The sequence below is a fragment of the Alternaria arborescens genome, assembly GCF_004154835.1.
Source record: "Alternaria arborescens strain FERA 675 chromosome Unknown contig_8, whole genome shotgun sequence".
Lineage (NCBI taxonomy): Eukaryota > Fungi > Ascomycota > Dothideomycetes > Pleosporales > Pleosporaceae > Alternaria > Alternaria arborescens.
This window is the reverse complement of record NW_021167863.1, coordinates 1,105,745-1,124,670: the sequence shown is the minus strand read 5'-3', so window position 1 is coordinate 1,124,670 and position 18,926 is coordinate 1,105,745. Positions and strand designations below refer to the sequence as shown.

At 51.1% G+C, this 18,926-nt stretch overlaps 9 protein-coding genes across 9 annotated transcripts; 5 read left to right on the top strand and 4 right to left on the bottom strand.

Moving 5' to 3' along the window:
* Positions 1-1,626: 1,626 nt before the first annotated feature.
* Positions 1,627-3,951, top strand: AA0111_g4639 (hypothetical protein; the record flags this gene model as incomplete). Its single annotated transcript, XM_028650664.1, has 4 exons — positions 1,627-1,649; positions 1,700-2,079; positions 2,127-3,355; positions 3,406-3,951. 4 exons carry the CDS (start codon positions 1,627-1,629, stop codon positions 3,949-3,951), a joined length of 2,178 nt encoding a protein of 725 aa, XP_028508048.1.
* Positions 3,952-5,565: 1,614 nt separating this feature from the next.
* AA0111_g4638 (hypothetical protein) lies at positions 5,566-6,590 on the bottom strand (the record flags this gene model as incomplete). The annotated part of the gene is made up of 2 exons (XM_028650663.1): positions 5,566-6,504; positions 6,561-6,590. The coding sequence occupies 2 exons, from the start codon at positions 6,588-6,590 to the stop codon at positions 5,566-5,568; spliced, it is 969 nt and encodes a 322-aa protein (XP_028508049.1).
* A 669-nt stretch (positions 6,591-7,259) lies between these two features.
* AA0111_g4637 (hypothetical protein) lies at positions 7,260-7,629 on the top strand (the record flags this gene model as incomplete). The annotated part of the gene is made up of 2 exons (XM_028650662.1): positions 7,260-7,406; positions 7,465-7,629. 2 exons carry the CDS (start codon positions 7,260-7,262, stop codon positions 7,627-7,629), a joined length of 312 nt encoding a protein of 103 aa, XP_028508047.1.
* Positions 7,630-8,824: 1,195 nt separating this feature from the next.
* On the top strand, positions 8,825-9,391 carry AA0111_g4636 (hypothetical protein; the record flags this gene model as incomplete). Its single annotated transcript, XM_028650661.1, has 2 exons — positions 8,825-9,053; positions 9,168-9,391. The coding sequence occupies 2 exons, from the start codon at positions 8,825-8,827 to the stop codon at positions 9,389-9,391; spliced, it is 453 nt and encodes a 150-aa protein (XP_028508068.1).
* Positions 9,392-9,825: 434 nt separating this feature from the next.
* Positions 9,826-11,675, top strand: AA0111_g4635 (hypothetical protein; the record flags this gene model as incomplete). Its single annotated transcript, XM_028650660.1, has 3 exons — positions 9,826-10,020; positions 10,069-10,324; positions 10,378-11,675. 3 exons carry the CDS (start codon positions 9,826-9,828, stop codon positions 11,673-11,675), a joined length of 1,749 nt encoding a protein of 582 aa, XP_028508045.1.
* A 2,778-nt stretch (positions 11,676-14,453) lies between these two features.
* On the top strand, positions 14,454-15,109 carry AA0111_g4634 (hypothetical protein; the record flags this gene model as incomplete). Its single annotated transcript, XM_028650659.1, has 3 exons — positions 14,454-14,617; positions 14,675-14,981; positions 15,020-15,109. 3 exons carry the CDS (start codon positions 14,454-14,456, stop codon positions 15,107-15,109), a joined length of 561 nt encoding a protein of 186 aa, XP_028508046.1.
* A 9-nt stretch (positions 15,110-15,118) lies between these two features.
* On the bottom strand, positions 15,119-15,712 carry AA0111_g4633 (hypothetical protein; the record flags this gene model as incomplete). Its single annotated transcript, XM_028650658.1, has 1 exon — positions 15,119-15,712. The coding sequence occupies one exon, from the start codon at positions 15,710-15,712 to the stop codon at positions 15,119-15,121; it is 594 nt and encodes a 197-aa protein (XP_028508065.1).
* A 566-nt stretch (positions 15,713-16,278) lies between these two features.
* AA0111_g4632 (hypothetical protein) lies at positions 16,279-16,739 on the bottom strand (the record flags this gene model as incomplete). The annotated part of the gene is made up of 2 exons (XM_028650657.1): positions 16,279-16,555; positions 16,627-16,739. 2 exons carry the CDS (start codon positions 16,737-16,739, stop codon positions 16,279-16,281), a joined length of 390 nt encoding a protein of 129 aa, XP_028508067.1.
* A 1,114-nt stretch (positions 16,740-17,853) lies between these two features.
* On the bottom strand, positions 17,854-18,615 carry AA0111_g4631 (hypothetical protein; the record flags this gene model as incomplete). Its single annotated transcript, XM_028650656.1, has 3 exons — positions 17,854-18,173; positions 18,279-18,440; positions 18,531-18,615. 3 exons carry the CDS (start codon positions 18,613-18,615, stop codon positions 17,854-17,856), a joined length of 567 nt encoding a protein of 188 aa, XP_028508044.1.
* Positions 18,616-18,926: the final 311 nt, after the last annotated feature.

Below are 18,926 nucleotides of genomic sequence, written 5' to 3'. Positions count from 1 at the left end.
ACTAGCAGGTGATTTGTCGATCGGCCGCTGTCAGTTGTCATCCTGACTCAATGGACAGTGCAGAAGCTTGTCATCGCTTGCACCGTGCTATGGAACTGCACTCGGCTGACGAGTTGCACGTGTTTCTGTTCCGCAAAGATAACACCATGCCGAGCAGAACGGAATGAAGTGGCATCGCTTCGGTCATGGGCAGTTGACGATGCCACTATTCGGCGATAACACGGTGCATCTGGGCAGTAAATTGCTGAAAGCGTCGACGTCAAGTGGAAATGCGGCTACAACTCCGCTGCGCGACACAACCGAGCGTCCGTGTCGGCGAATCAATCCAGAAAAAACCGAGAAATGTGTTGATGGTGCGGTACATGTTGCGAGCAGAGTGGGTCTCAGGTTCCCCTGGACGTGTGTCAAGAGTGTTTCGGACATGTCGCGACGCGGTAAAGAGACGTGGGCCAGTTGGAAGCGAATGCTGACTCATCCCCGCCCTCACCAAACTACGCGCCACACGCGATGATACACCCCCCACCCTCCCAATCAGCTGCTCCGTGCCATCAGACTCGCTCTCGATTGAGACAAAACTTTTCCAGCTATGATGAAACTGAATGGTTAAACCCTGGTAGTGGAGTTGATACAGCGGGAAGTTGCGTATCTCATGGCCAACCTCTCCCATCACTCCATCCTTCCATAAACGACATGCACCATCCCGTTCGAGCGCTGAAACTCGAGTCCGAGTTGGAACCAGTGTTGGGATGCCCTTTTCTCTGAACTCATCGACCAACAGCTCCCTGTCAGCATGTGGTCACGATGGCCGTGGCAGCGCAGTATCCATGTTAACAGCTCGGCCTCAATAACATGGGGCACTTGGTGCGCAGCCCTGAGGAGCCTCTCCGAGCCAGCCGAGAGGATCATGGAGACAACGACTGGTGCGACCGTCCACAGTGCGTCTAATCGCCTTTTGGCATCCCAGCAGCCTTGCGCCCGGTCCACCACCCGCTACACCATCCCCGCCAGACTCTCTTTTGGGTGAACGCTTCTGCTGTGGCCGTTCCAGATCACCTGCAGCCAAGGCGCGTCGCGACACTTCTCTCAAACTTGCGCCCAAGCGGTTCCGTTGCGTCAATCACAGAGACCATTGCTCTTCGTTATTCCTTCTCGGATGTTGCAACCCCCGTGTATACATCATATAGCCTAGCAACCCCTCCAACCGCCTTTCCTGCTATTTGGCCCGTCACTCTTTAGGATCCTGCCCAACTATCTTCATATACATTTCTTTCATTTGGAGCGGGCTCCATCCGCGCTGGCTGCGTTGAGAACTTTGTTCTCGTACACTCTTTTGAGAAGCTTACATACCATTCGGCGCCACATTTGCTCAGCCATAGTCGCACGCGCTATCGCTCGATACATTCATTTGACTGCAGCCTTCTACTTTCGTTACCAATGTAAGTTTTTCCGATCTGTCATTGCTCCTTTGCGCTGCAGCATATCCTGGCTTGGCCGTCGCTAGTCCAGCACTATCATGTTCAGCAACTCGGAACAATATGGAACGCCTAAACAGTCACTTACCACATTGCAACGCAGACTACTTCCAGACCATCGTTAAGGTCGTTGTATATAAGGACGAAACTCAAGATGGAATTCAATGCGGTTCAACAGTAAGCATTCACGATGGTGTAGAGCCTACGCAGACTAATCGTCTTCATAGATACCGCCCGTCACCTAATCGACAGTACGCTATGGGACATTCCTCATCTGCTCCGGGAATGCAAACGATGTATGCATACGGAGACCTTCAACATAGTCAGCAACATCATCAACATCAACATCAACAACAAGGCATGCAACCTATGTCCAGACCGTCGCCACCACAGCCCACGTGGGCTGTGCCGCAGACCCATGCTTCGTACTATGCTGCGCCGCGCGGACCTACCGTAGGCGGGAGAGAAGACCAGCAGCAATTTATGGGAAGACCAGACATGATGACGTCGCAGCCGACTGCTACGACTGGTGGTATCTACAGCAGCTCTATGAATGCCCCGCAATCACTGGCAACAACGAACTACTTTCCCAACGTCATCGACACAAGTAAGCGTCTTCCGAAGCAAGCATGGATGCAGTGCTAATGAGTATAGGTCCATGGGGTCAGAAAGTATGTGAAGAGCTAGAGTCTTTCCCTGCTCTGGATTCGGACGTGGCCGACTTCAGCCATGGTATGATGGGACACGACGAGAACACTCCGATAATCGACCTACGCCAGTACAACAACATGGGCCAACACGAACACGAAAATATGGCACAGTTCAACCCAAATTCTATTCGACGAATGTCTGAGTCTTCCTTCTCGATGTCGAGTACAGGCGGTGTGCTGCCAGAATCGGCAGCTTACGAAGAGATGGGGTCGTCCGAACCAGTTTCATATGCGTCTGAGTATGATACATGGAACCAAGCGGAGCAAAGTGCCAGTCATCTTCTATCACCTCTTGCGTCACCACGGCGCCCGCAGTATGACGGGGTTGTTCGCAGCGGGAGTCGATCCCGCACATCACCAGCATCGCATGGCAACATCCGCTCATCGCCATACACACTTGACAGTAACAGATTCAAGAGGTGGTCCACTGGACAAGCGCCAACATCGACTCCGAACAACTCGCGCCCCATGTCACAAGTCTCGGATCGCTACGCCCCGTACGGCCCCCGGATGAACCCGCATCACTCCATGCCCGCCTACCCTCCCAGTGCCTACAACAATTTTGGATTGCCGACTCAAAATGTGCTGTACTCACAAACTCCTCCATCGCATCCCAACAGTCAGCCGTTCTTCACGCCTCAAGATCAACAGCAATTTCATCTCGAAGTGCCCAGGCCTTTACCTTCTCAGGGCCTCTTCCGTCTGCTCCAAAGTAATGCCGATCGTCACGGAGGCTGTTCATCTCACTTTGCAGATCTCTCAGACCCGCCGGATCTGTACTCGTCTCTGCATGAGGAAGCGTTGAACCCACCAGAATCCGATATGAACCCTTCGGACCCAGACCTCATCCCACATGAGCAGGATCTTCGCTTTGTTGGCGATTTGTACACTCCACGATGGGTACGTGGCCATGGCAACAAACGAGAAGGCTGGTGCGGTCTATGCAAGCCCGGCAGATGGCTTGTCCTCAAGAATAGCGCTTTTTGGTACGACAAGTCTTTCACACATGGTGTTAGCGCAGCCACCGGTGCGGCATTCCAGGGCCCCCAAGACACACGCCGGACGGAAGGCAATCTTGACGTATGGGAAGGGCTTTGTGGAAGCTGCGGTGAATGGATAGCGCTCGTCAGCAACAAGAAGAAAGGAACGACGTGGTTCCGGCATGCATACAAGGTAAGATGGTATTCCGTACGTCGCATTCTGTGGTGCTAACAACGACACAGTGTCACACACACCCCAAAGTCAAAGATGGGCCCAAACGCCGCCGTGAGACACAAGCCGGACGCGTCCGCGCGGCATCATCCGCTTCAGCTACGTCCTCGTCGTATCCGATCAAGCAAGACCTCCCGCAGGCAGACTCAGCATCTCACCGTCATTCCACACCAACACCGATACCCGGCAGCTCGTCTCTCCAGTCTTACGGCATGTCAAGCGGGCCGTCTTCCATGCCAACCTCGACACCAACATCGACACCGCAAGTCAACGCCTCATGCAATCCTAGCAGTACAGCATACCCTACACCAACCTCCGCAACGCCCACGATGCATTCGCTCCGAACCCCTACAGCGACATCGTTTGGTGAGACATACGGCGAGCCTTCCAACAGACACGAACCTGTGGTTGGCATGTTTACAACGCCGTTACAAAGCTTGTCGAGCTTCTCCGGTCACCAGTATTCACCAAACCTCTCGCATCAAGTTAGCGAACCTGAGCTCGTTGGTATACGAACAACGACCACAGCACTCAACTCGATCGCGAGCATGATGTGAGTCTGATAGACGACTCCTAGACATTCTTTCACAAGCAACCATTGTGAACTAAGTTTTAGTGGGCGTTACCGGCGATGGGTCACTGCAACAGCGGAGTAGCATGAAAAGGTCACCGTACAAAAAGCGTCGTATGGGTTCTCGTTTTTGATCGTTTTTGCACTTTAATCTCGCGTCTTTCCCACCCCTTTCCAGCGTTCTTGTCTATAGCGTTCATTTCTACAGCGTCGTTTCCGTTGCGCGCGAGTTCTATCGATTGCATTGGGCATATCACGAAGGAACGACATCCAGCATTTTCAGTAGCATCGCTTTCCATCTTTCTCCCACTCACACTAGCGATATCCCCCTTTACCACGTAGGTAGACCTTGGTAGTTATAGACTTGCTTCTGCAGATTTGCAAACAATTCAACAAAACATTGGAGAATATCCATTCACGAAACTGTTGAACCTCTTCTACTTCACTGCATGATACTCGAAACTGCTGAACACGCTCTTTTTGGAAACCGAAAAGAACCATTAGGCTCAAGCGGGAAGAGCAGCGGGAAAAGCAGCAGGAAAATCAAAAGACGGATACTAAATTGATCTGCAACGGGTAAAAGCAAAAGGATAGATCTACAATCCTCTCACACGACCGTCCCAGCACCGAGCCACACCGAGACACACGCACTGCCACTTCATCCCCAACCACCCATAACACCTTAACCACAGTCACGAAAAGTACAACGTGTTCCCAACAACACATCCGCTCCGTTCCGCCCATCACAACTGCCGGACGAAGAATACTCCAACTCCCGCACATACCGTGTTTCAGCATTCTTGCCGTCTAGTCTCAGGTTCTGTAGCAACCCGAAACTGAGGCTGTGACTTTTGAGGGTCGTCCATGGAACACGTAGGGCGTGAGGCTGTGTAACATGGATGAGGCTTTTCGGACTCATGACCGTAGTTGGTCGTTGAATGGATAGATGGGGTGGATCTGGCGGGAAGAGGACCGAGGTTGAAGCTGAGACTGTTCACCGCAAAGGTGGAGAAACATGTGATATTTTTGGTGGTGGGTCACTGTGACAACGTTTTTGACTTCGGTCGTCGGCTTACACTCCTTCTTGATGGTGTCATGGGGTCTGTTAGAGCACCTCGCCCCGACCCTCCCCATCCCAGTCTTCCCTTGAGCCCCGCATCTCGGCGTCCCTCATCACGAGTCACGCCGTTCCTTACATGATCCCGCAAACCTTCCCACCACACAGTAAATTACTCATGCGCTCCGCTCCTCCCGAAAGTCTAACTGGCGCGCTCACTTCGCATTCCTGAATCTCATACCCGTATTCTGAGGCCAGTGATCCACAGGGTCCAGGCGTCCCGAACGGGATCTACGACGTGGCGTAACCGGCATATGCACAACATAGCTTTGATCGGTGAGAGTGCTGTATGAAGGACTGTCAGACTTGTGTTCAAGGAAAGAAGGGGGGCAAGGGGGTATGTGGGGAAGGAGAGATCATGCGGGAAGAGGGGACACGCTTTGGGAAGGCACTACCATTTGGGGAGGAGGTGGGTGCTGGGGTATACGATATGCGATGCAATTTAAGTGAGAAGGCTGGGCGCGAGACTTTGGGTTGTGAATGTTACGATGAACAACCGCATCCGGGCCTGCCATGGTGTTTGAAGTCGTGGTAAGCCGTGCTTACGACAATCTCAACTGACTCTGAGGTAAGTCCCATTATACTGTTTGCGCTCCGGTCTTTGAAAGGTCTCGAGGCTTCCAGTGTCTTGTCGTACAGCACACTTCGTTCAAGCAGAAACATTCCAGAATCGGGGTACCCCTTCTCAATTCTCTTCTGACCTTCGGCAATACACTCTTCGACGTCGTAGTTTCCTACAGTGAACTCGTGACCCGTCGCTTTCTCAGCAGATCTCAGAACCTCGTTGGCAGATGTTATCATACCAGCAGCGTATATATACTGGTTCTTGATCTCGTCCCAGTGTTGTATGGTGCGAACGACGATTTGTCCTACTCTTTCCAGACTGGAGGCTGAGAATGGTTCAGTGCCAGTACCGTGTATAGTAGCACTATGCCATTCCATGTCGAAACCCATGTTGCCGCTGATAAGCTGGGTGTCGAGCGTGTATCCTGTTGCGATTGCAGTCCACTCGAAGTCTGGATGGTCTTTGAATATTTTTTGGAGATGGGCAATGACTTTCGCTCGTCCCGCATATTTTGGGATGCGCCCTTGTATGTGCTCGTTCATGCTGTCGTGACTGAACTCATCAGGAACGAAGCGTTTGACACCCGCCGCGACGGCGGCATCGATAATGCGAATCTGTTGATCTGAGTCACCGCCTGACATAGTGCTTATGACAAGATCTTGTCCCGCCATGGCTGATTGTAGTGAAGTCGACGTGTAATCTGACTTCTGATGCTGAACGTCGGAAGGAGAGACATGAGGGGGTAGACTGAGAGTTTGTGAAGGATATGTGAGTACAGTGACTTGATAGTCTGCAGTACCAGGCTTGCTGTGTTGTGGGAAGATGGCGTTGATGATGGAAAGGCATAGTTCCCAATTCTACTCGTCTTGTCAGCGAAGTGGTGACGGTTGGTAGTCTCGTCGCTTCTCTTTACCCCTAGTATCATGACTTTTTCTATTGCCATATTGTATGATATGAAGCGTCATAGGCCGATTTGCGACGATTGCTTCATATGTCCAGCATGCTGCGTGCGTCCTTACATGTACTGCCCACCCCGCACTTGACACGGTTGAAAGGAAGAGCCAACACTAGCTCCTTTACTATGTTAGGGGTGATTGACAACCAAGCTATACAGCACTGAGATGCAGATGCAGACAAGTGTCACAAATTACCTCTACACCAATGATCATATCTCGACCAACGTGCCGATCCGATGTCAGTCTTTGTGCAAATTCCTAAGGGCTGATCTGGCGCACTATAGCCAGTTGCTGTAGACAGGAAGGGGCGTTTGCATAGCCGAGGCAGGCGAGCTTAGAGTATGATAGGAGGCGTAATAATTCACAGTTGATGGAAGGTAGTCGTGGGGAAGATGCGGAGAGCTGGCGGGACGATAGAGGGTAGCGCCAAGCCCCATGCACGGACGCGGCAAGTGCCGGGATCGCAGCTGTGCGAGCTTTTGCGGACGACGATAGCAACACCACCAAATCCCCCGCGACCGCAACACCATCTCCGCTCATCTCCCCAGGCTTCGGATCCCTCGTTCAGTGCGTCAATTCCCCCTCCGAAAGCTCTCTCGCGGCCAATTGGACCCCCACAGCAGCGCGCTGACCCGCAAAACTACAGGTAGCCCAACATGAACGCCGCACGCTTCCTCCGCCCCTTCTCCAGGGCCGCCGCTGCCCGCGCGCCCATGGCTGCCCGCCCATCCGTTGCCGCCATGGCGCGTCCCGCTCTCCTCGCGAGCCAGAACAAGAAGACCGAGGTTGGCCCACAGCAGATGGTGAGATGGATTGGACGTGGGAAAGACGGCCAGACAAGGAAGCTAACACAAGCGATAGACCGTCCTCAAGTCGGCCATGCCCCAGCTCATCCCCTTCTTCTTCGTCAACGAGACCACCGTGGCCTTCATCCTCCTGCCATCGCTCATCTACGTCTTCTCCAAGTACATCCTTCCCCAGCGTGTGCGCCTGTTCGCCGCCCGTCTCTTCATCAGCAAGTTGTAAGCGAGGGGACTGGAACAACAAGAAAGAGCGGATGGCATTGTACAAGTAGTGGGAATATGCTCATAGACAATTGAATGGCATTGCACGAAGTAATGGTGGTTCTTTTGTGAAGCGCTGACTGCAGTAACACTTTCCTTGCTCTTAGCGACTATTTTATACTCTTGTAGGACACGAATTCGGCGGACTGACCCATCGGACCAGCTACGCTACACAGGGTACACCTACGGCAACAGTCATACATCATTTGACGAAAGTGGGGCTTACTGAGACGGTTCATACGGAGGATCAGATTTCCCTTCGTCACCAGTCTTACCGGCTGTCCCTCCCCGAGATGTTTTTTTACGTACGTTCTACTCGCAGAAAAATGATTGCGATTAGTTGTGGGGTTCCCTTCAGGAGTGATGCACAGCCACAAAAACATGACAGTCGACATTTCCGATGACCAATCTGTACGCGGCCTTGCAGAAGAAGCTTACCTTACTTTTACTATATTTATAACACGTGGGGTAGGAAGCTAAGCTTCTCACTTGCGACGATACCTACGTGTACGCTATCTCCAGGTCTACCCCATGTGTCTATACGATCTTTTGAGTTGGTGTTCGGTTTGTGTCCAACTGTAGCGAGATGAAGCTAACCATGCATTCGAGTCCACAGAACACCCATTTTCAGCTATGGCGGCCCTTTTTCTTACTCTCATCTCAAATCCCGCTCTTGGCTTTGGCATTTTTACTTCCTCCTTGCACTAGCCAACAAACACTGTTGATCGACATGATGCGCAGTAATTGAGGCTCTGAAAGAGCGAATCAAGAGATTACCTCGGATCACCTGCTACTAATCTCTTGGTCAGTCCGACATAAGACCGCACAGCCGACTGATCTGGCATACGCATGCACGTTTCCGCCATCCCCCCATGTCGTTTCTCTCGATCATACAACGCATTCAGCGAATAGGGACCTGACCCAAAGAGGTGTGCCGTACGATGGGCAAGCACATATGCAAATGTTATGCAGTAGAGTACAGATGCAGGAACCCTTGACATGGCAAGTTTCCAAGAGCGGGAAAGACCTGACCGCGCGGCGTGTACATCGGCATAACAAGATATCGTGGAATCCGAGGTAGGTATAAAGCCATCATGGCTCAGCTGTAGTAAATATCCAGCAATTTCGATTCCATTACTTTTGCCGATCCTTCCAATATGAGGTGCACCATTCTCGCCACTGTCCTCGGCCTTGCGTCGCTTACCGTATCTGCTCCTGCAGCACTTGTTTCGCGCCAGGCGTCTCTCGAGCAGGTCACAGACAGCTATATGTTCGACATCTCCATCGACGAGTTCATCACAAACCGTAATGCAAAGAACCCTCCTGAGTTAGATTGGTCCAGCAATGGGTGTACTGCGAGTCCAGATAATCCGTTTGGATTTGACTGTATGTTCTCACATCTCCTACCTCTATCCTTCTCATTATTCCACTCCCTCTTTTCCATATTTCATCTAATGACCGCTCCCCCTCTTCTTCTCATACTAATATATATACTTATAGTCATAAACTCCTGCTACCGCCACGACTTTGGCTACCGTAACTTCAAGGCGCAAAACCGCTTCGAAGCGAACAAGGCGCGAATCGACGACAATTTCAAAACGGACATGTTTAACCAGTGTGCGAATGAGTCGGCAAAGGGCCCGTGTGAGGCTACTGCTACGCTGTACTATGAGGCTGTCAAGGCGTTTGGGAGGAGAGATTTGGAGACGGCGGAGGCAGAATGATTGCTACGAGTTTGAACGTTTCGAGATGAGCTATCAATGAACAACATATCAGATACTAGAGCTGGACTACGTACGCATGATGTTGGTGTGTCATTCCCAGCACCTTCATATAACCTAAGAGTATTTAAAGGTCTTTGGTTGTCACTTGGTTAGTAGACGTGTCTTATCGATAAGACGCAGCATCCTCGGCCATTTCCCAACTGGGCGTCGATCTCCAAGCCCTCGTCATCCCATCAATTGATCAGGGTCCAAGTCCCTATTCAAAACCGCTATTAACCTAGGCCATATCCAGTCTTACACCTCCAGAAACCTCGCCATGTCTCACCCTGAACATTCTAGTCATCCCATCCAAATCCGACACCCTCGACCAAGGTCATCCGAAGTCGCAGACCCTGTGATGCGTCCGCGTGGGCTGATTCTTGGCGTCCGACAATATGGCCGATGAGTACGAGCTCGCTGCAGCTCCTGGTTCCTCAGCTTCAGTAAACACAACGATGCCGCCAGAGGAAGCTGAGGAATTACATGCTGTGGATGCGCGATTGCATAAGAGCACGCTGAGAAAGTTGGACTGCTTGTTACTTCCGTTTCTAGCGCTGCTGTTCTTGTTTAATGCGCTCGATAAGTCAAATGTAGGTACCCGCGACCCAAAAAGAAAAGTTTATGCTAATCCGCTTCAGATTGGAAATGCAGAATCCGCGCACTTTACGGCGGATGTCGGACTAGACAAGGGCGCGCTGAATACCGCTGTTGCGCTCTTCTTCGCCTTCTTCGTTACATTACAACCTGTCGGCGCGGCGCTGGGAAGAAGATATGGCATGGTGCTCTGGGTACCTAGTTGCATGATTCTTTGGGGAGTATGCACGGCGTTGCATGCGTGGGTACGGCATAGATGGCAGCTTTATACGTTGCGCATACTCATCGGGTGTCTTGAAGGTATGGATAGGATCCTCGGAACATTATGAGTGCAGCGCTGACATGATGGCTAGCGGGATTCTACCCGGTCACCGTCACATATCTCTCCCTCTTCTACACACGCTTCGAGTTCGGCAGACGGCTCTCATTCTTTTACGGTCAGGCAGCCGTCGGCGGTGCTCTCGGTGGCCTTATAAGCTACCTTGTCTTCTCCCATTTCGAGAATGACGAGGAAGGCTCGGACAAAGATTGGCGACCGTGGCAGGTGCTGTTTCTACTCGAGGGCATACTCACTATCGTTGTGGCATTCATCGGATACTTCTGGTTACCACACAGCATAGAGACGGCATGGTTTCTGACACCCGAGGAACGTCAGTATGCATCGGCGCGTGTTGTGAGAGATCGAGACATACAGAATGCGCCTGCGGCCGTTCAAGAAGACGAGCACGAAACGGAAGATACCTACGACGAGGAGTCCCGAGGCCTTCTTGACTCGTCCAAGCATTCGGCCTCCACAATCACACCAACACGACAACTGGTGGATGACCGTGGACTCAGTCCCCACGATATACTATCCGCAGTCTTCAACACCAAGATATGGCACATTCTAGCCTGCAATGTCCTGTCCGCCGTCCCGGTCTATGCCTTCTCCGTTTTCCTCCCGCTGGTACTAGCACCTCTGACCGAGGACGCGAACCCTGCGCTCATCAACTTGCTCACTGCGCCGCCACATATTTGTGGAGCCATCGTACTATACTTCGCCGCTAGCTATAGCGACAAGCATCGCATACGTCTCAAGCCGATCATGTTAGGTCTGCTCATCATGGTAGCGGGGTTGATTCTCGTGGTTTTGCTCCCAAGCTCATGGGCAGTACCCCGCTATATTGCCCTTAACATCCTCCTCTCTGGTACCTACATTGCTTCCCCACTCACTGTGGCCTGGATATCTGGTAACACACCATCACCCGGCAAGCGGGCATTGCTCCTTGGTATTAATGGCTGGGGTAATCTTGCTGGAGTCATTTCAGCCATCCTGTTCCGACCAAAATATGCCGCAGGTGGCTATATCGTGCCTTTTTGGTGGACACTTGCGTCTGTTGCATTAGCGGCGATTGGCTACGTGCTTTTCTACAGACGCTTGAAGCTCGAGAACGAGACGAGGCAGGATATTTTGCGCAAGTGGAGTGAAGATGACGTTGAGGCGGAGAGAATGCATGGTAGAGGACCGCTACCGCAGAAACAGCAGTGGCTGAGGAAAGCCATCGACGTGTCGCGGTCGCATTCGAAGCTTGCCTCCATAAGTGGTTGGCTTGAGCAGGCTGTTCGAGGTAGGGAGGGTGACGATAGGCTTACGTTTGTTTATGGACTGTGAGTGTGGACTGTTGTACGACACTTGCAAGTAGTTTTTCTTCATTCTTCGCCGTTACCACATCTCATTGGATATTGTGAAGCATGTAGCAGTCCTGCATGTCAGCTTCCAAGCTCTCCAGCGGGGCGCGGCGCTGTTGAAGCAGTGCATAGCCTCAGCCTTGCGGTATGAGAACCGCCACAACCTTGGCAGCTAAAGTGTGGTGAACTGGTATTACAGCGATGGATGGACGGCATACTTGCGTCCTCGCTTTTCTCATCACACTACTCGACTCAAGAAAGAAGACATTATCTGCCTGACTATAACCTTGGAACCAACGAGCGGACGAAAACCCCGTCTACTTTGTACTGGGGTTGCGTGATCGCAACTGACCTTCTACGCCAACACAGAAGAGATGGCAAACACGACAATAGCTGGCGACCCACAATACCATTCCTGGAAGCCCGAACCGTTGGTTCGCGGTACATTTTCCATACTTTCGTCTTCGCTCTTGACGATGATACTGTGTGTATGGACAGCTGTTCATTTGAACATTCCTGAGCACAACAAAGTCAATGCGCAAATGTGGCGAAAGTTAGGCTGGATGATCACAGCGCTTTTTGCTCCAGAATGGGTAGCTAACATCACTCCGTGGCATACTGAACGAATGCTGACTTAAGTAAGGTCGTTTGGACCGCTTTTCACCAGCACCTTAGTGCAATAGCGATCGGGAAGATCATGAGAAAGGCCTTTGGTCAGTCCGAGTCCCCGAATCTTGTGAAGAGGCTGCCGAAATTATTCAAAGACATCTTCCTATCCGTTTCCAATGCGTTGAGTGAGCTTGGGATGATGACAGGAAGTCCCAAACAAACAGAGCAGATGTCGCAACATATGGATTCCGAAATTATCCCAAATATGAAAAGATACCCATGGACACACACACACATTCACTCTACGCTACGATGGGTGGGTTTGCCATCGATACCCGCGATCTAGGCTGCGACTATCTTCCCAGCGGGCGGAAAAGAATGACATTGACACTAGATGGTCTCAAATTCATCGCCAAACATGATCCTGATCTTCTCCCGGATTTGTCCGCTTCTGAAATTATGGACAAGAGTAAAGCAAACATGTTCACGAAGATGATAACTATTGTCCAGGCGATGTGGTTCGACATTCAGTGTATAACTCGGTTGACTCAGGGTCTTTCGATCTCACTTTTGGAGATGAATACTACCATCCATGCTGCCTGTGCTCTAGCTCTGTATTTCTTTTTTTGGTGGGATAAGCCATTGGATGTTGAAGAGCCGACCATTTGCACACATGAACGTTTACATCATATTGCCGCCCTCCATGTTATCCGAACATTGTACCCATTGATCGATTTGTCGCTGGCCGACTTACAGAATACGGATGACGATGAAATCCTTGACTCTTCAGCTGACTCTGAAACCGCGGTCTTCCATCCTGTGGTTCAGAACATCTTGCTGAGTCCATCAGAAGATCAGAAGATCCGAAACTCCAGGCAGAAAATTGTCTTGTATATCGTGGCTTTGTTTTCCGTGAGAATAGGGAGCTCTCGCATCACGCATGCAATACGTATAAAGAGTTGACCGAGTTAGACTTTGTCCGCTTCAAGCTCGCTTCACAAGCTGTCAGAAGGTATGTCATACGGCTGCCTATCCAGGATTTCAATACCTTCTTCGCCGTACGTTCAAGGAATCTTTCCGATACTTCCTTTGAGGTTGAGGAACCCCACGGCAAGACGTATGCATACGAAGGATTCTTTCTAGCGGGCCTTTTCTACGGCGGTGTGCATCTCGTTGTATGGAATCGACCTTTTCGTGGGAAAATCGACGAACTGCTTTGGAAACTGAGTGGCATCTCAATTCTGGTTTCGGGCATACCTCCTATAATATCGTTACTAGCGGAAGGATTTGCCTTCAAAAAGTATTATCTCCACTCAACGGGTATTAGAGGGACGGAATTAGCGAAGCAGATTCTACACCAGTTCTGCTCGATGTTTTTAATTCTGTTTCTGTTTCTTTACATTTTTGCAAGAGTTTTTATCATCACAGAATGTTTCCTGGATGTATTCCACCTCCCCGATTCAGCTTTCGAAGTTCCTCAGTGGTCGCAGTACTTTCCGCACATCGGATGATTAGGAGAAAAAGTTCTAGACAGGATTGCGCATACATCGCTACTGTCCCTATGCATATCATACATCCCATTTCATTGTTGTGCCTGTCTTGAGGATACATGGCAACTTCAACCCTGTTTCTCCTTAGCCGTAGAATGAACTAAGACAGAGGAACAGATCGAGCCGCTTTTTCGCGACTGTGCTCCGTGCAGCGCCTAGATCTCTCCTTCGCGATCCACGTTCCCCAGTTCTTCGCCACGGAGTAGCCGACGCTTCAACCACTTGTAGCGATATCAGGGGCTCTTCGACCGCGCTAGCGTGCGGCTACACCCGTGGCGCAAGCTTAGCACCAGAACCACGACTCAATTCGGCATAACACTACTAGCGAAGCGTCGCTGTCATGTAAATTCACTGCATGTGGCGCTGCACGAGTTGTGGATAATGTCAGTGGTATTGGTGGCTTGCTATTGATCATGCCATCTTAGCCATAGCAGGTTAATGATGAGCTGGGCAGATATTTATGGCTATGTATATAATGAAGTCGAGAAAACCTAGTAGATCTTGTAGGCAAGGTCTGGCTTCATTGCTTTATACACTCTTTTGACCTATCTTTGAGCAATTGGATCTATTACGTTCATTAATTCACTCATTGAGCCTTCATCATGCGAATCAGCACACTCTTTACAGGCACAACTCTCCTTTTGGGCTATGGAGTTTTCGCAGCCACGATCTCTCAGAACGCGCGGTGTGGTAAAGGGTTTGGAGGACTTGTTTGTCCTGGAAAATCTACCAGTGTTGGACCATGTTGCTCACAGTACGGGTGGTGGTACGTTTCATTCTGCACTTTTCTATTCTTCTGGTAGACCTTGCTAACACCACGTAGTGGAAGAACGGAGGACCACTGCTATGTCTCTAAGGGATGCCAGTCAGGCTTCGGCTCTTGCTCAACGTCCTCTTCCCCATCGAAACAACCCCCTACGTCGTCTCCCTCGCCCACGCCTTCGAAACTGAAGACCTCGACCAACGGCAAATGTGGCGTCGGCTCAAGCCAGACCTGTTTGGGTAGTGTATTTGGCAACTGCTGCTCCCAGTATGGGTATTGTGGTAATAGCAATGCGTACTGCGAATCGGGTTGCCAGACCAAATTCGGCTCCTGCAAGGCTACACCGGCCGGGCCTTCGAGTGTCTTGGTACATCCATCTACAACAACCACGCAACCGACAGTCAGCGCCTCTGCCACTTCGCAGCGAGTCTCCACCAATGCCAGATGTGGAGCTGCTTCCGGTGGACAGACCTGCAAAGGAAGCAAGTGGGGTAATTGCTGCAGTCAGTACTCGTATTGTGGAAGTACAGACGCATATTGTGCACCTGAGACCTGCCAGAAAGGGTTCGGCGATTGCAAAGCTGTATCTTCCTCGAGTACCGCGCCTTCTTCTATCCAAAACAGTGCGTCGTTGGTCACTGTCACTTCTGTGCTTCCGTCATCATCTTCGTCCTTGACGGATATATCATCCACATCATACAGCTCGGCAGAGATGTCAAGCAGTATCACGTCAATCTCATCAGATCCAGCTGTTACCCCAGAGGCTGTGAGCTCATCATCTTCTTCTTCGCCTGTTGTCCCTTCAGACACATCTTCCGCATCCAGCGAGATGACGACCAGTGCGTCTGTGTCCGCAACGGAGCCCGTTTCCTCTCCGAACTCTCCAACTCCAACTCCAACTTCAACAGAAACTTCGACTGAAGCTTCCCCCACAATCAGCGATACCGCCTCGACAACAACACTCGACCTGTCATCGTCAACCTCCTCCACCCTAAGTCCGAGCCCAAGCCCACCAGAACCCACGCAGCTCATTGTAAACCCTGGCTTCGAAGATCCTACAAGTAGCCCATGGATTCTCTTCCCTGGCGACGCCTCCATCGTCGCCTCCACCGATCCACAACATGGCAGTAAGAGTATGCGCGTACCGCGACGAGCCGGCCTCTTCACCAGCGTGCGTCAAGTACCTCAAGTTAGCGAAGCAGGTACCTACACGGCATCCTTCAGCGTCAAAGTCGATGGTACAGTTGGAGCTCCATGCTTCGTCCAGTTGACGGGCCTTATCGAGCAGAATTATGGACAAGTTGAGGTGCAGGAGTGGACGAGGTTTAGTGGGACGGCTGCGCTGGCAGTGGGTAATAATCAATTTGTGAGAATTGTAGTGGTCTGTTCGCAGACTGCGCAGACGGGGTATGTGTGGGTTGATGACATTACTCTGACCAGGGTTGGTTGATTGAAAGTAAGTTCTCGGTGCGGCAAAGGAGGCTTCTTTGTACGAAGAGAACATGATATTGTTATACAAACAGTGCCAATGGAATAAAAAAGCAGATGACACACAAAGGAACCATCAGCTTTGTATAGATTTCTTGTGTAGGCAGATACTTCTTTGCTAGCATACATAATTTCCGTACCTTGGCCGCGGCAACACTTGAGTGACATATTTAGCCCTACGTCTTCTCGCAACAGTAACTAATATACAAATACTGCAGTGCTCCAGCGGAACAATCAATATTTTGCTTTTTGCAATTCCCCCAAGTCGCTAGATTGTATGCAACAGAAGTGACGGTCGTATCATCGTCTTCGCAGAAAACCTTGGCGCCATGAAGGAAAGTTCTAGGCTGACAATATCCGTCCTTCTGGAACATGTTCTCGATATCGGCTTGGTCGCAGTTGCCTTCTCCAAAGACGACACCCTGCGTCGCGGAGCACTGAGTCTGCATATTGCTAGAGATACAAGTCAGCTCGTAGTCTCGTCCAGGCAACCTGGCGATTCGGATGTATAGGTAAGGACGAACTTGACGATTAAACAGGTTTGTACGGTGCCAACACCAATTTGGCCGTCTGGGCAGCCTTTGCCCATGATTGAACGAGCAAAGAGCATAAGAGCCCCAGCAGCGGCGAGCTTCATGCCGTTTGCGTCGCGTCTAATTGTCGACTATTTTTTCAAAGTACGATGTGCTCGTACAAGACTGAAAGTCTCGAAAGCGAATGCAGGCGTATGGATAGTATGAAGATGAAGGTTCTTGAGGAACGAGAATGTAGTTTGCAAGACCCACCGCGTCAACTGTCGCCTGATATATGATTCTCTGGAATCCCATACGCCCGTAAGACTTCACAGCAGTGATCTTGTTGGGCCAGTCGGTGACCGACCGCTGAATCTCACTGAAGGATCATTGAGATCATAGTCCCATGACTGGAAGGACGAGAAGGACCATCTGAGACCGGACCAACAACAGCACTTGTTTGCAGCAGGCATCGGCCGATAACATCGCCCGGTTGCTTGGTGCTCATGTTTTTCCATGTCTATAACTGTTGTACAGTACATGCAGATCATGCTTCAAGGCTACCTAGGTAAGCTTGCTGCTGCATGCTCTTCGTGGGGCACATTGCATTCTCACAACTATCACCTCTCAAGTGGCCTCGGGTGCCGATCCTAACTCCATACCTCTGGATTCTCGGGTGCTGTAGTCATGTGATCGTCCTGGATACCTCTTTTTCGTTATATGGCGAACGAGGTAGTGCAGGAGAGACCTGCCATGTTGTCAACGGAGGCATCATACAGCAGGATGATCCAGTCTTCGGGCGATCTTCGCCCATCGCTCGAAGCGTATATTGCTCGACGAGCGGTGCCCATGTGCCATTCAAACACGAGCTGACGAGAGAAGGTACAGACAAGCTACTCCACCAACATGCTTAGCCGTCTAGCGAGATGCTTGACCCATACGCCCTGTCAGACCAGCTTACCCTAAGATATATGACCGGATAAATGAGCCCTCACTCGGATTAATAGCCAACCACCTCTGTCGCATCACAGCACCCCTGCCTAGCGCCTCACCTTGTCATAATCTTCGGCTGCTCCCGCTTCTAGTTTCCTGGAGGTTGGTTGATTGGAGGCATGCTTTCGGTGCGGTGAAGGAGGCTTTTGGTGTAAATATCTTCTGATAATCATGTCTCAATATATCATTCATCTTACATCTGGCCCATGAAATCATACCAACATCCTATCTTGTCTCATCCATGCCTTACCACCGGCCACCAAACTTTACAAGCTCCCTCCTTCCCACAACCGCTGACGCAACGGTACACACTGCTCCCACAGCCACCAGCATTGCCCTCGCCATATTCAGACTCGCCCACTTGTCCATCAACTCGTGTACTGTCTCGCCCTCGGCGGCAAATGCTTCGACGTTCTTGTTGCTCAACGATGCGGTCGCGAGTTCGTCCTTCTTGCCTAGAAGCTTGTCGTTCGTGGGTGCCATGGCGAGGAGCGTGAAGGGGACGATGCTGGGGAGGAGGATGGTCGCGAGAGCGTTTAGGCGAAAAGGTGTGGATTTGGGATCTTCTGTTGGGGGATGTTAGCACGTGAACCGGTCGGGGAGTCGGTAGACGGGTGTAGTGTAGTGTTGAGGTGTTGGCGCGCATTCGAAGGACACAGGGTGTGACGTACGGTTATAGGCCAAGTATCCGGTTGCTAGAGCTGAGACAATGGCTAGTGGCCTTGCGATTGCGCCGCCTCGTGTGAAGATTGTGTGCCATTGCTTTACTGCGAGGGGAGCGGGGGCTTGCATTGCGGCGGGGATGCCGACTACCGAAAGGCATACATTGGATCCTAGTAAGCTTGTCAGTCATGCCGTGCTGTATAATGTATATAAAGGCTTTTCAAGTATGAGTATGCGCCTTCATCCCTGGCGTAACTTACCTAGTAAGAACACGCTCCCCGTTATGCCTACAGCCTGCGCGATTGCTAGCGCAGTAGGCGTCTTCTGCGTGAGTAGATTGTCCATTGTGTGCGAGTACGCGAGCAATTGGTGCTGGGTTTGCGGTTTCTAGAGGCGTCAGATGGTTCGCACTTTGAGACGGGATGCCTGACTGTTGGTGGTCAACTGGTAGTGGGCCTGGACGCTCCACGTGGGACACGCGCTACGTCAAGCTTCCCCGCGGAACCCGGTCACGGCGAATGAAACTCCGATCTCCGACACATGCCATAGGTCAGTTGCATCATTCATCTTCAAACAAACCATTCTAGAAAAACTCGTCTATTCCTTTCTACGCCTCTTGACAGCATTTGTTGTGCATGGCTCATGTTTGACCTTTT